Here is a 12,611-nt window from a genome sequence, read left to right as displayed (position 1 = left end):
CAGCTGGGAAAGCAAGAACCCAGTGACTGAGTAATTTGGAGAAGAGTAGAAATATGAATGCCAGAGATGTCAGAGAATTGCAAGTTCACAGCAGAGTCTGATTTCCCACTTACTACTCCTCTGTGAGGCGTCTTTCAGAATCACTGCTAGTCTCAGGAGTGGGTAATGAGAAATTTAGGGAAAAGAAAGAGCTCCTTGCAAATCCAATCTTTATTTTATTCACCTCTGATCAATGGTGCCCTAATCAAGTCTTTCTTTCCTCAGGGGCAGCTATTTCTTGCAGGGTGGGTTTCTTTAATCTTTATCTACTTAGGTTTAAACGTCCAGCACACCTTTTGGGAAGCAATTCAGTTGCCCAAAGTTTTATGACTTACTGAATCCTCTTAACACCATCACGCTGATTAATTTAAACACACTTCAAATGCAGGACTTTTAGCATTACTGATACAGCATCTCTTTGATGTTTTAGGTGTTTGCTTGAATATGTTGTATTCCCCAGTTTCACTAAAAAGTGGCTTAAAAGTATTTTTTAACAATACAGCATTGTTATGAAAATGAGCTGACTAGTGAGTCTGATAGCAGGAATTTGCTCTGAGTCAACAGTGGCAATTTGCAAGCATTGACTAATGAATTCCATAATCCAGGCAGCACCTCTGTGAATAAGGGAAGAAAGCTCCATTATCTCTAATATGCATTGAGGATTCAAACATGGGAGGAACAGCTGCTGTGTAAGAGTCTAAACGGATATTGAATACAATTTGGGAATTCCTGGTCCTTGCTACTCTACTTGGAAAAACCGTATCTCACATCTCTGAAAAGACAGCTCCCAGGGATGTGTTAAGCAGACAAGAGAAGTGTTTTCGGTTTTTTTGTGACAAAAAGCATGACTGTGGTAGGCCCTTAGAGCCTCTGACAGAAAATTTGAGTGAGAGACAGTAAAAGGAGATATATCTTTTCTTCCCTCTTTGATTGGCTGGGGAAAGAGTTTGTCAAGTCATGTGTTAATGTAAAATGAACCAGGAGTAATTAATAGTGTAGTAAGTGGTTATTATTCCTTTCTCTTGTTTTCTCTTTTAAAGCATACTACAAATCCTGCAAAGCCCCTGTGGAGACAGTGGTCAGCACATCCCCCATTGAGGCATTTAATTCTGGCCCTTGCTACAGCTGCTCTGTTAGTTCCCTCATAGCTTGTCAGGTATCCACTACATGGGTTTACACTCAGATAAAGTGACTTTAGTCAATGTTTTTTTCCTGCACAAGTTTTGGCATCTCAAGTGTTTTCCCATGGGTGTTCCAAGCCCCTCACTGCTATGAAACTTGTACTAGTGGCACTGAGCACTTGACACAAATTGCTGCTTTCTTTTCCTCTAGAATACCACATTTCTTTTGTTTCAAGTCATGGTTGTAGGTGGGTGTTACTAAGCTTAAGAAGGTGTGTCAGGAGACTGCTTCTGTTTTGGCACCCAGAAATGACCTCTGCAGAACACCTGATGGAACTGAGTGTAGATCTACAAGAGACAAATGCTGGAAATGTGTAAAAAGTGGCAGATTTTTCTTAAGACTGGAATCTCAGGTATTTGCAAATGTTTGTGTTCATGAGCTTTCCTGGTTTTACAGACACACAACTGAGCAGATGAATATTCTGAATAATATATGTCACAACTGAATTGGTTTTGGAAAGTGGGAAAAAAAATCTGTTGCTGACCTAGAAGTCTTACCTGCTTTAAACTGGTCGATTTACCTACAGTGGGTGTATCCATGGTGGGTATATCCCAGGTTTCCAGGCTACAGAGTCTTTCAGGAAGCGATGCTTCTGTTGACAAAGCCTATTATGAAATGGCAGCGAATAATAAAAAGAGGGCAAGATACAAAGAAGTGCAAAGGAAAGGGCAGAGTCCAGGAGCAGGGTACAAAACTGGCAGGTAGGTCTGAATTGCCCTTCTGCCAGTGTCCTTCCTTCTGGAGAAAACACCTTTATCTCTGCTCACTTCCCTGCCAGCCCCCACTCTTGTTTTGGTCCAACTGCACTGATACTTCTGCACAGTAGAACAAATCTCTCTCTATCTCCTTCCCTCTTCAAATTTGACCTATACCTAGAGGCCCTGACTTAAAGGAGCTTCTACTTGGTAGTAGTATCACCAGTAATAAATAAACTGTTCAATTTCCATTTCCAGAGGTTGTGTTTCTCTTGTAGCACAGAAATGAAGTATTTCATAGAAAAATTCACAAATTCTTGAATTATTCAAAACTGATATCATGCCCAGAAGCACCTTGTGGGTAGCTAGAGGTACATTTTCACTGATGTGCTTTTTATTATGAATTATTTCCTCTGTGTTTATTATTTAAATGAATTCTTGTCTCATATTCACGATAAATTTCTGGTTGGATTTGTTCATTTGGGGGGAAAAAAGAAAACATGCAGCAATTCCCCAAACACCGCCTTGAAATACTGCCAAGCATGTATACCTGAGATGTCTGCTGTACTGCATGGAGCCAGAAGAGGAAGTCTGGAAGAACAAAAAAGCTAGGACTGCAGCTGATCCAACTTCTGTTTGCTATAATTGATAGGAGATATGAGGAAGGGTGTTAATTTTAACGTGTTCAGCCCTGGGTCACATACCGGCTATTTATTGCGGGTTGGATGGCTAATGTGCATTTCGGCGAGCTGGGCAGCCAGCAGCCTGTTTCAATTTCACTTGTCTAGACAGGGTTTTGGGTTGCCCCATTCTGGCAGGCAATGTGAGATTTCATACCTTGATCTTATCGTGCTGTGCTGAGCTTACTTCAGAGAGAACACCTGCAGCCTGAGAGTGGGGATTCAGGGAGAGCTGCAAATGCATAGCACGTCTGAGGATTTGGACCTCTGTCCTTGACAGGTGTTGCTAGGAGTGGCTTTTGCAGGGTCTCAGTGGATTTCAACACTTTGGAATGGTGGATTTCCAGGCTTGGATCCTTTCAGGTAACTCATGGGCCGACTGCTATAGACCAGCTTTAATTTTTTGCTGCCTTCCGTGGCACACAAGTGGAAAACATCTGCTCTAATTTGCCAGGAAATTCACTTAAGGATACCAGACTCTTACATAACATCCTCCCGTTGTTGAGCAGCTCTCAGAGAGGACCACTGTGGTAGATTTAAAGCAGTGGTTTGTGCAGGTGGCTTATTTGCACAGATTTGCACTGGAATAGTCCCAGTGGTTGTATTTCTGAGTGAAGTACTGGGTGCAGGTGAGTGTATGCAAATAGTCCTACTATTGACACGATTATCATTTGTACCAGAACAGTGCCTCGGGTCAAACAAGAACAGGTCTCACTTGTACCAGGCACCCTATGAACTCCTGGAAACAGATGGTTCCTGCAGCAAAAACTTGCATCTAAACAAAGCTGTTCTTTTCTACTTTGGTTTGCAAGTATTTTTTATTATTATTTTTATTGCAGTTCCACGCATATTTATAGGTATGAGTAGATCTGGGTTTATTTCAGGGTAAATGCCTGTGTCACTCACCCCTCACAGTATATGGTGTACAAACCTCTGTGGGAACCGCCTGTAATGTTTACTGCACAAAGACCAGTCACTTTAACTTCAGGAGGTAAGTGATTACGAGGACTATGAGATACTGACAATCTGAACGTCTATAAAAGAGATTTTTGTATTCCTGTTGGTTGTATTATTCCTGTCATTAAATGAGTGGCTTTCTTCTAATCTTTGCCAAGTTGCATACTTCTGCATCATTTTATCAACTGGTACTTGGGAGTACTCCCAGACTTCCTTGCTTTTTACAAATAATTTTGATGCTGACATGCAACAAAACTGTCCCTCAAATTTGCTAGTAATTGATAGGTTAAAAAACCTTCCTTTCTGAAAGTATTTAGACAGCAATTCTCCTGTCAAATGCAAGCCTATTTCAACACAACAGCTCTGTAACAACACACGTGATGGACATGCTCACTGCAATTGTGGTCCAGCTGGTCATGTATTGTCTTTGACAGCAGCCACTACAAAAGGTTTTATGGCAAAGGCTCCCAAGCCCTTCCAGTAGCAGCTTGCCTCTCCAACAGATAATCTGTGTGTGACTCGTGATGTGAATAGATCAGATGAAAGAGCTTTCTCTGGAGCGGGCTGGTGACGCTGCCCGCAACTGCTGGCATGTTGACATATCCAAGAACTATTGCACGGGGAGATGCCACCAGAAAACCTGTCAGAGCACACGCTCTGCAATAATCGGCTCATCACAGAGCAGACCCTCTCCCAACCTCCCTCAATCAGAGGGAAGCTCAAACTTTTAGTATTTCAAGTATAAGGTTTATACTTTCTCTGAATATGTTGCAAGCACGAACTAAAACTGCCCTGTAAATTCCTTCTAACTTCTGGACCTTGGTAATACTCATTGTGAGGGGTCCCACAGTTCAATGGCATGTGCATGTATTATATAAAATGTATTTTCTTTAATTGGTCCTAACCTGGTTGTGCAAATGAGGAAATTGGAAACGTGATCTGAGTTCTACCACGGAGAAAAAAGGAAGTATTGATGGTACCATTTCTCTGGGCATGGCATCCATATTGCACACAGCATCCCCCAGCTGTTAAGCGGTTTAGAGGGTTTAGGAGGGAGTTGGTTTTTTCATTGCTTTCTCTTTTTGACAAACGATTCTGGTGCTTCACGGACGATCAGAGGACATTCCACCCCCTGCTCAGCACAGTGCGAGAAGGTGCTGCTCTTCCAAGGGCTGGCGCATTGTGGAGTGCAGCCGTTCCCAGTTTCCCCATAAAGCCAGAGGAAAGGGGATATCACTGCTGAAGGGCTAGCAGCCTGGCACGGGTTTCCTTGGCCATTCTCTGTAGTGGTTGTACAAACAGCTTAACGCTGGAGTGAGGATGCTCAAAACTCAACCTGCGATGATTTGTCACCTACAAGGAGAGGTGGTCACACCCCCTGCGTCCTGCCCGGGCTCCTGCCAGCGCGGGGGCTGCGAGAAGGGGATACTGACCGCAGTGAGTCTCCCCCTTCTCTCGGGTTCCACCTGTGGGTTCCCCTCACTGCGGAGGGGCCTGGGGGTGCCCGCACACCTCCAGCCCTGCCCAGCCTCATGCCTCGATGAGCTGCGCTAGGCGAGGTTTAGGTTGGACGTTAGGAGGGATTTCTTCACAAAAAGGCTGATGAGACATCGGAACGGGCTGCCCAGGGAGGTGCTGGAATCACCGTCCCTGGAGGTGTTTAAGGAAAAGCCAGGACATGGCACTCGGTGCCGCGGTCTGCTTGACGAGGTGGCGTTCGGTCGCACGTCGGACCCGATGATCGCAGAGGTCTTTTCCAGCCCGAAACGATCCGGGATTCTGCGAGGGGCGCGGCGCTTCCCGCGCACCTCCCGCGGCCGCCGCTGCCCGGAGCGGCTCCGCGGCCATTGACGTCAGGCAGGGCGGCACGTGACGGCGGCGGGGCCAATCGCGGCGCGCGGAGCCGCTCCGGCAGAGGGGCTGTGTCGGCAGCGCCCGCTGCTCTCGCCGCCTCCTCCTCCTGCCGCCGCGGCGGCGGCGCGCGTGGGGACCCGCACACATAGACACGCACACGCAGAGGCAGGCACATACACACACACACACATACACACACTCGCACACGCACCCGCACCCGCACCCACGGGCGCGCACCCGCACCCACATACATGCACGCGCGCCGCCGCACGCTCCCGCGCACACGCCCCGGGGGAAGGAAGGAGCCGCGGCCGGACGCCCCGCAGCCCCCGCCGCTGCCGTCAGGAGCCCCCCGCGCCACCACCACCGCCGGCTTTTGTCCGCCGCCCCCGCGGGAGCCGACCCTCCGCTCGGCCGGCGCCCGCCCGGCAGCATGGACGCGGCGCTGTGACCCGCCGAGGGCGGATTGGGAAGTTTGAATAAGGATTTTATCGCTTCCCTTTCCCCCTTCTCCCTTCGGTGCGGCTCAGTCCCTACCCCCATCTTCCCCGACAGGTTTTGTTGTTGGTTTTTTTTTTTTTTTCCTCTTCAGCGTGCGATTTTTTTTCTTTTTTTAATCTGCCGCGTGGGGTTGGATTTTTTTTTTTTGTTATAGTTTTTATTTTGAATTTTATTTTCTTTGGTTGTACCCGTCTCTACCGGCCGTAGAGACCGGTCCCCGCGGGCGGCCGAGCGCCACCCCCGACCCGGCCCGCGGGGCTGCCATGGATCGCACCGGCGGCTCCGGCGGGGGCAGCGACCGCAGGCAGCCCGAGGAGAGCAAGCCGCTGCTGGGCGAGATGTCCGCTCCCGAGGGGAATAAAATGGGTGCCGCGCCGTGCCGGAGAGCCCTGCTCCACTGCAACGGCATGAGGTACAAGCTGCTGCAGGAGGGGGACATCCAGGTGTGTGTCATCCGGCACCCCCGGACGTTTCTCAGCAAGATCCTCACCTCCAAGTTCCTGCGGCGGTGGGAGCCGCACCACTTGACCCTGGCGGACAACAGCGTCGCCTCGGCCACGGTAAGAGCCCGCCCGGGTCCAGCGGCCCCGCCGCGGGGCGGACACGGAGCGGCCGCGGGTATCCGCGGTGCGCGGGGCCGGGGGATGCCCGCGCCCTCCTGTCCCCGAGCGGCCGGACCTGGCGGGGACCTCCGGAGCCGCCGGTGGGCGAGGGGGGGATCGGCTCGACTGGGTCCCGGAATGCCAGTGAAAATCCTGAAAGGATTTTTTCCTCCCTTGTTTGTAGTCCTAGGGATGTTTATTTTTGCAGTTTCGGTGTTGTTTTTTCTTATTTTCCGAGCAAGGCTGCTATTATTGTTGCTATTATTGTTGTTGATTTTTTTTTTTCCCTTTTAAAAAAAAAAATTCCTTCCTTCTCAACATGACCCCGACATAGAATCACCACACTGAGCCCTTCCTATCCGAAACCAAAGTCGGCAGATACCTGCTGGCACCTTGGCCAAGTTGGAGGTGAGGGAGGTGGAGGATGCTTTTAATTTGAGAGCGAAGGCTCGGGTTGTGCGTGGACTTCGCTGTGGTTCAGGCCTGCTCTGGGGGCTCTGGTTTGGCGGTCACATAACCTGCCCAGATACAGGCAATGTGATTGGAAAATATGGAGATTCCTTCAGGGTTTTCTTCCTGCTGGAAAATGATGCAAGAGAAAAATGCGAGGTGGTGATATCAGCGTTACAGAAGATGTACAATAGACGGATGCAGGCTTGAAAAATATGATTTATGTTTTCATATTCAACTTGAAATTTCATGGCCAATATTATTTGAATATTTGTGGAGTATATAGAGTGATTACACGGAGATTTTATCTTATAAGCGATTAACAAAACATTTTTTATGCTGATCTTTAATCAGCCGGTACTTGGATCCTGTCTTTTTTTGATTTATATGTAAATGTCTCATTTTTCTCAATGGCTTCATTCGGGCCTTCCTATAGGACACTGATAGAGAGAGTGGATTGGCTTTTGTGTAGATTTCTGTTAATGATGTATTTCAATGGATTTCATCCAGCCTGTGCTGTGCTCGGAGGTTGAATTTTTTCACACTTTGGTACACAGACACACTGTGTGTAAATGTCTCTCCTGCATCATGCTCTGCTCTGAAGTATTCAGAGCAGGTTTTCAGTGGGAGCTACTTTAACCTTCAGGTAGGCCAGCTGCCTGTTCTCACAGAGCTTTTTTGTGCCACAATGACATCTCCACTTACCGTTTCCACTGGGCTCTCGAGGATGTTTCCAAGGGAATATTTTCTTTCTTTGATAGAACTACTGTCTAAAAGGAGAAGGAAGATTTGGTCAAGCACTGCTGGAGAAAACCCCTGAAAGACACGAGCACGAGGAGTTTTTGCAGTTCTTAATTTTGTTGAAATACCATCATTGTAGAGGGGGAGTTGAATATTAGTGGAGCTGAGGCATTTTCCTGGCAGTATCCATAGCTGATTATTTCTAAGCCGAGGAGGAGGATACGGGTAGAGAGAGGCATGATCACGCTTCAGATGTTGTTCTCTGCAATGTGGCAATACCAGGCGTGAAGTTGTATTTGTACAGGACAGGTCAAACTCTGCTCGCTGGCAAAGCTGTCATCAGAGAAACCACCTCTGAAAAGATTTCTGAAGTCCTATGGGGTTGTGCTTTAATTAATGTTGAGGTGTTCTCATTCCTAATTATTTTATGTATATAAATAGCAAGAAGATACTAAAGCATTGTGCGTAGCATTGCAGGCTCCATTTTGTTGAGCAGTGCTCTTCATGCTTGGTCTTGTGCCTTATCATTTTTTCCTGGTGCTAAGTCACCCCACAAATACCGTTGTTCACAGAAATATCTGTGCTTCATTGTTTCAAGTAGTGTCTTTGGTTTCCAAGGGGTAATTAGAGCACATGGATAAGATCTGCATTCACTTGTTGCCTGACTGTATGGGTAGGTTTAGCAGGTATCTTTCAGACATTGGTTCTATGATAGCCACATTTTAGTCTTTTTTGGTTTGTGCAGGAAAGATGTGATTTTAGCAAAATCCATGGTAGTTTAACCCCCACCCCCTAGAGAAATGGGGTCCAGGCACAATGCCAAAACCTCCTCAAACTGGAGGTAGATATTTGAATGTAACTAATTTGGTTTTCAAGAGCTATAGAAAAATATCCATTCTGTCCATTGAAAGTGAGCGTTGGGAGCACTCAACAGCTTTGATAACAAGGTCATTTTTACACATGGGGCTTTCCACAGGCAGGATGCTTTATGAGCAGCCAGTAATTAATCTTCACATCATCCCTTTGCAAATCCAGTGGCATGACGAGTTTTACTGCATTCTATATAACATGAATAAAATTAAACGGGAAAATAACATCACTTTGTTTTGCATTTTAAAGCAAAAGTTGTAATGACAGCTAAATCCAGATCTGGCAAATTATGTCCCTGAGTGCAGTGGATAAGTTATTTGTTGATTCTAAGCACTTTATATCCTTTTTATTGTTTCTTGAGACATATATTTGAATTAAATTCTCCCCACAAGCTCTTACTTGTCAGTCCCTGGGCTGCAATATAGAAGTTAGCATTAGTTTGTGTATGGATTATTCATCTGTAGTTTATTCCATGAATAGACATGGTATGTGCCCACATATATAAGTCTGAATAATGAGACCCTACCTACATTTTTTTGAGAGATAACTGATTTTATTGTTTATTTGGGCTGCTGCAGTTTTTGTGCTGACAAGAGAGTTTTTGGTAGCAGAAGTGCTATGCAAGAATGCAGTGGAACAACTGCTAAGCCATCTTATTTTAGCAAAATTTAGGGACCAAAAAAAATAATGTTCTCTATGAAATGCATTATGACAAGTGACTGTTTCAATTAAAATAAGTCCATGTTAATCAAATAGTAATAATAAGCGTATTCTGAATTGGTATATGCACTCAGTTAACAAACATGGAAAGATACTAATTTGTGTACAGTCCCATAACTGTAGGTGTTGGGACTTCATCTGATTTATGTATTGTTTCCATTGTTTGCTTCATGTTCTTATTTCTCAAAGAATTGCTTAAATATAGCACGGTGTCATCATTACAGTTTCACTCACATCATGTCCAGGGTTTCATTCTGGTTAAGGGTTTTTTAGAGAAAGTGAATACAGATCTGTGGCTTTTTTTTTTTGTTTTGTTTTTTTACTGTAAATGCTATAGTCCCAGCAGGAAATTTTGACACTTGGAAACTTTGTTTGTGAGACAGCAGCTTGCCTGAGGATGAATTTGGCTTTCTCCCCCATGGGAGGAATAATGTTTATAAAATAAACACCTACCAAACTCAAATGTAGCACCCTTAGTAATTTTTTTTCACCTGTGAGATCTGTCCTTGCACTGCTTGAGGGGCAGTGATAGTAAAAACAAAGACAGAAAAAAAGTCCAATTTAATATTTCTTATGTGGTGTTTTTTGGGTGGGGTGAGGCAAGGTGAGGAGTAGCCCTGCCTTCAAGAGAAATGTTAAAATTTGATCTTCCGTGGTTTAAACATAGGTGTCATGACTGTTCTGTGTCTTTAATATTATTCTGCATTGTCCCTTTCATGTCTCTGCCCTGCTTTTCTCTTTCGTTCTTTCTCTTGCACCAGTGGGGAGTAGATGTTGAGGACAATGAATTTTCAAGTCTTGGGTTGCAGGGAAGACTTGTCATACATATGTGTGTGCAGCAGACACGGAAAGAATAAATAAGTGATTCATTTTCTCTGGCTAGGGATGACCTCTCTAATTCCCATCTGGGAAGATAAGACTTTATTGAGGCCATGAAGTTACTCATTAATATCCCTCAAGGAGGTGGAAACTTTGGTTTTTCATGCTCGTTTCACATTTCTTGGTTTTGCCTTGGCAGGTGGGTTGAGTTTAATGTAAATGTTTTTGTTCAAAGCTGGTGACAATCCTGAAAAGAGTTGAGTTTCTTTTAAACATTTTTCTGTACAGACATGATGTGTGAGGACAATAGTTTATTGACAGGCTGGCTAATTGTAAATGCATTTGAAACAAGAATGTAAGTGGATTAGGGAACTGTATTTGTGTTTTCTTCTAGAGACAAGAACATACCCAATTAATATTAAATGAGGCAGGGCAGGATGAGCTGTTTCAAACAGGAGAAGTGGAGTAGAAAATTGTCTTCTAATTGTTTTTTAAAATTCAACAATTCTGCTACTGCATGTGTTTAAGCATGCTATTGCATGTCTCTCCTTCCTTATTTTGGTAAAGATAGAGCAAAAATTCCTATCAAGCTGGACTCATTGTTTACTTTAGCACGGATTCCCATTAGTTAGAAAAACACACATTTTAAAATTAAATTTCCCTTTAAAAACAATCAGCTCAAGTGGGAAGTATTATGCAGAGCTCGAAAGTTTCAAAACATCTTACAAGAATAATTTTTTTAAAGCTTTCCTGAAAAAGGAATATTGTAGCATTATCCAGATTGCAAGTAGAATTAATATGAATTTATAATAACAATAATAATAAACAGTCTGTTCAGTAAACCCAAGTGCTCTCTTTAAGTCCTGCACTGTTGATGAGGCTCTACAAATGTGACTTAAAACTAGATTGGTGTGCCTGCCATCATTACATGTATAAATAAGTATGAACACATAAATAACAAAGCAATTTAAGATAATTTTTTGATTTTTTATAATAATGGAATGATAAATTACTCTTTATGTTTAATATTTCTCATGGTTTACTCTTACAGATGATTGCTTTCATTTGATGAGAAATGGTACCTATAGGTTTTGGGTGGACATATATTTTCCTGTTCTGGGCTGTTGCTATCTCCCAGGCCTTTGGTTCAGGTGCATCAGAAAGGGCATTGAATCTCATAATTTGCATAAAAGCCGTGACAATTTAGAATTCTATGCAAATTGAGAACAAAGTGCTCCATGTTATCTGTATTGTTGAAATTGAGATTCTCTTTCACAAGCGAAGGCAGGCATGTGCCTACATTAACAAACCCCAGTTTTTTTTGAAGACCTGGTGATTTAATGGAATATTGCTCTGCTTTGACAAACTTATTTTATTGCTATATTAGTTAGTAGTTCGACATAAGAAAACCTAAAACAATATTTCTGTAAAGTTGTTTAATGCCTATCAAACATACCTTTGCATATATAGTTCCTGCAGTGGTTAAAAAGCATATTTATAAGTCAGTAGTGTTAAGGTATGTGTTTATATGTCACAGAGCTTATATAAAATATGAAAACAGAAGGTATATTCATTGACAGAGTGAGAGCTCTCAAGGCTATTAGTGTTAACACCCAGCCAGTAAATTTTACGTGTTCAGGAATATAAATAAAAAGGATACTCAGAAATACTTGTGCCTCATTTTTCGTTTTGGCTGGGGAGTAAAGATGTGGTGCTAGTCACTACGTGGTGGTAATAGTCCTCATGGGAGAGACTGTAAATTGCCTCTGGTCCTCAGTGGGACCTGATCCTGCATCAGAGCAGGGCCTGGAAGAGCTCAGCATCGCTCACAGGGCTGGGCCTTTGTGGAGCTCTGAGATAATTTTTTTTTTTTTTTTTTGTAGTGGAACATTATGGCTGTGATTATAATAGTGATGGGATGAATGTGATAGATCATCCAAGGTGGAGTGTAGTCCTTCTAGGAAAGAATGTGTTGCCCAGAGAAGCTGTGGCTGCCCAATCCCTGGAAGTGTCCAAGGCCAGGTTGTATGGGGCTTGGAGCAACCTGGGATAGTGGAAAATGTCCCTGGACATGGCAGGGCATGGAACAAGATGTTCCTTAAAGGTCCCTTCCAACCCAAATAATTTTATGATTCTGTGAAAGTCAACAGGAGTGTTTGGTTTCTCAGAGGTGAGAGGCTATGCTGAGAGTCCCATCTGCATTGATGTTCCAGTGTACAGGGTTAGGTTTGCTTTGTTAGCAGCTGTGGGAGAACAGAGGCTGAAGCCTTGGTCCCACCGAAATCATTCACAGAACTGTGTGCACTGAGGGACCTTTTTGTAGGAAAAAGGTGTTAGGTTTAGTATATAGAAAAGAGTGATTTTTTTGGAACTGTTCAATTTATTGTGTATAATTTGTTGGTACTTTTGAAGTTCCTAGGTAACAGATGAGTTTAACATGATACAATTTCCTTCTGTGTTGATAAGCATGGCTGACCTGATAGGGTTTTACACATCTCATA

The 12,611-nt window shown here is 44.0% G+C and overlaps 1 protein-coding gene across 1 annotated transcript in view; it reads left to right on the top strand.

Moving 5' to 3' along the window:
- The first annotated feature begins 5,475 nt into the window (after nt 1–5,475).
- Nucleotides 5,476–12,611, top strand: part of LOC104691822 (c-Maf inducing protein) — a 131,944-nt gene continuing 124,808 nt past the window's right edge. The window contains exon 1 of the mRNA XM_039558339.1: nt 5,476–6,468. Within this exon, the coding sequence (XP_039414273.1) occupies nt 6,172–6,468 (297 nt within the window). The 5' untranslated portion in view covers nt 5,476–6,171. The remainder of the gene's footprint in view (nt 6,469–12,611) is intronic.

This window comes from Corvus cornix, chromosome 11 (genome assembly GCF_000738735.6).
Source record: "Corvus cornix cornix isolate S_Up_H32 chromosome 11, ASM73873v5, whole genome shotgun sequence".
Classification (NCBI taxonomy): Eukaryota; Metazoa; Chordata; class Aves; order Passeriformes; family Corvidae; genus Corvus; species Corvus cornix.
The sequence above is the reverse complement of the archived record's forward strand: the minus strand, read 5'-3'. Positions and strand labels throughout refer to the sequence as shown.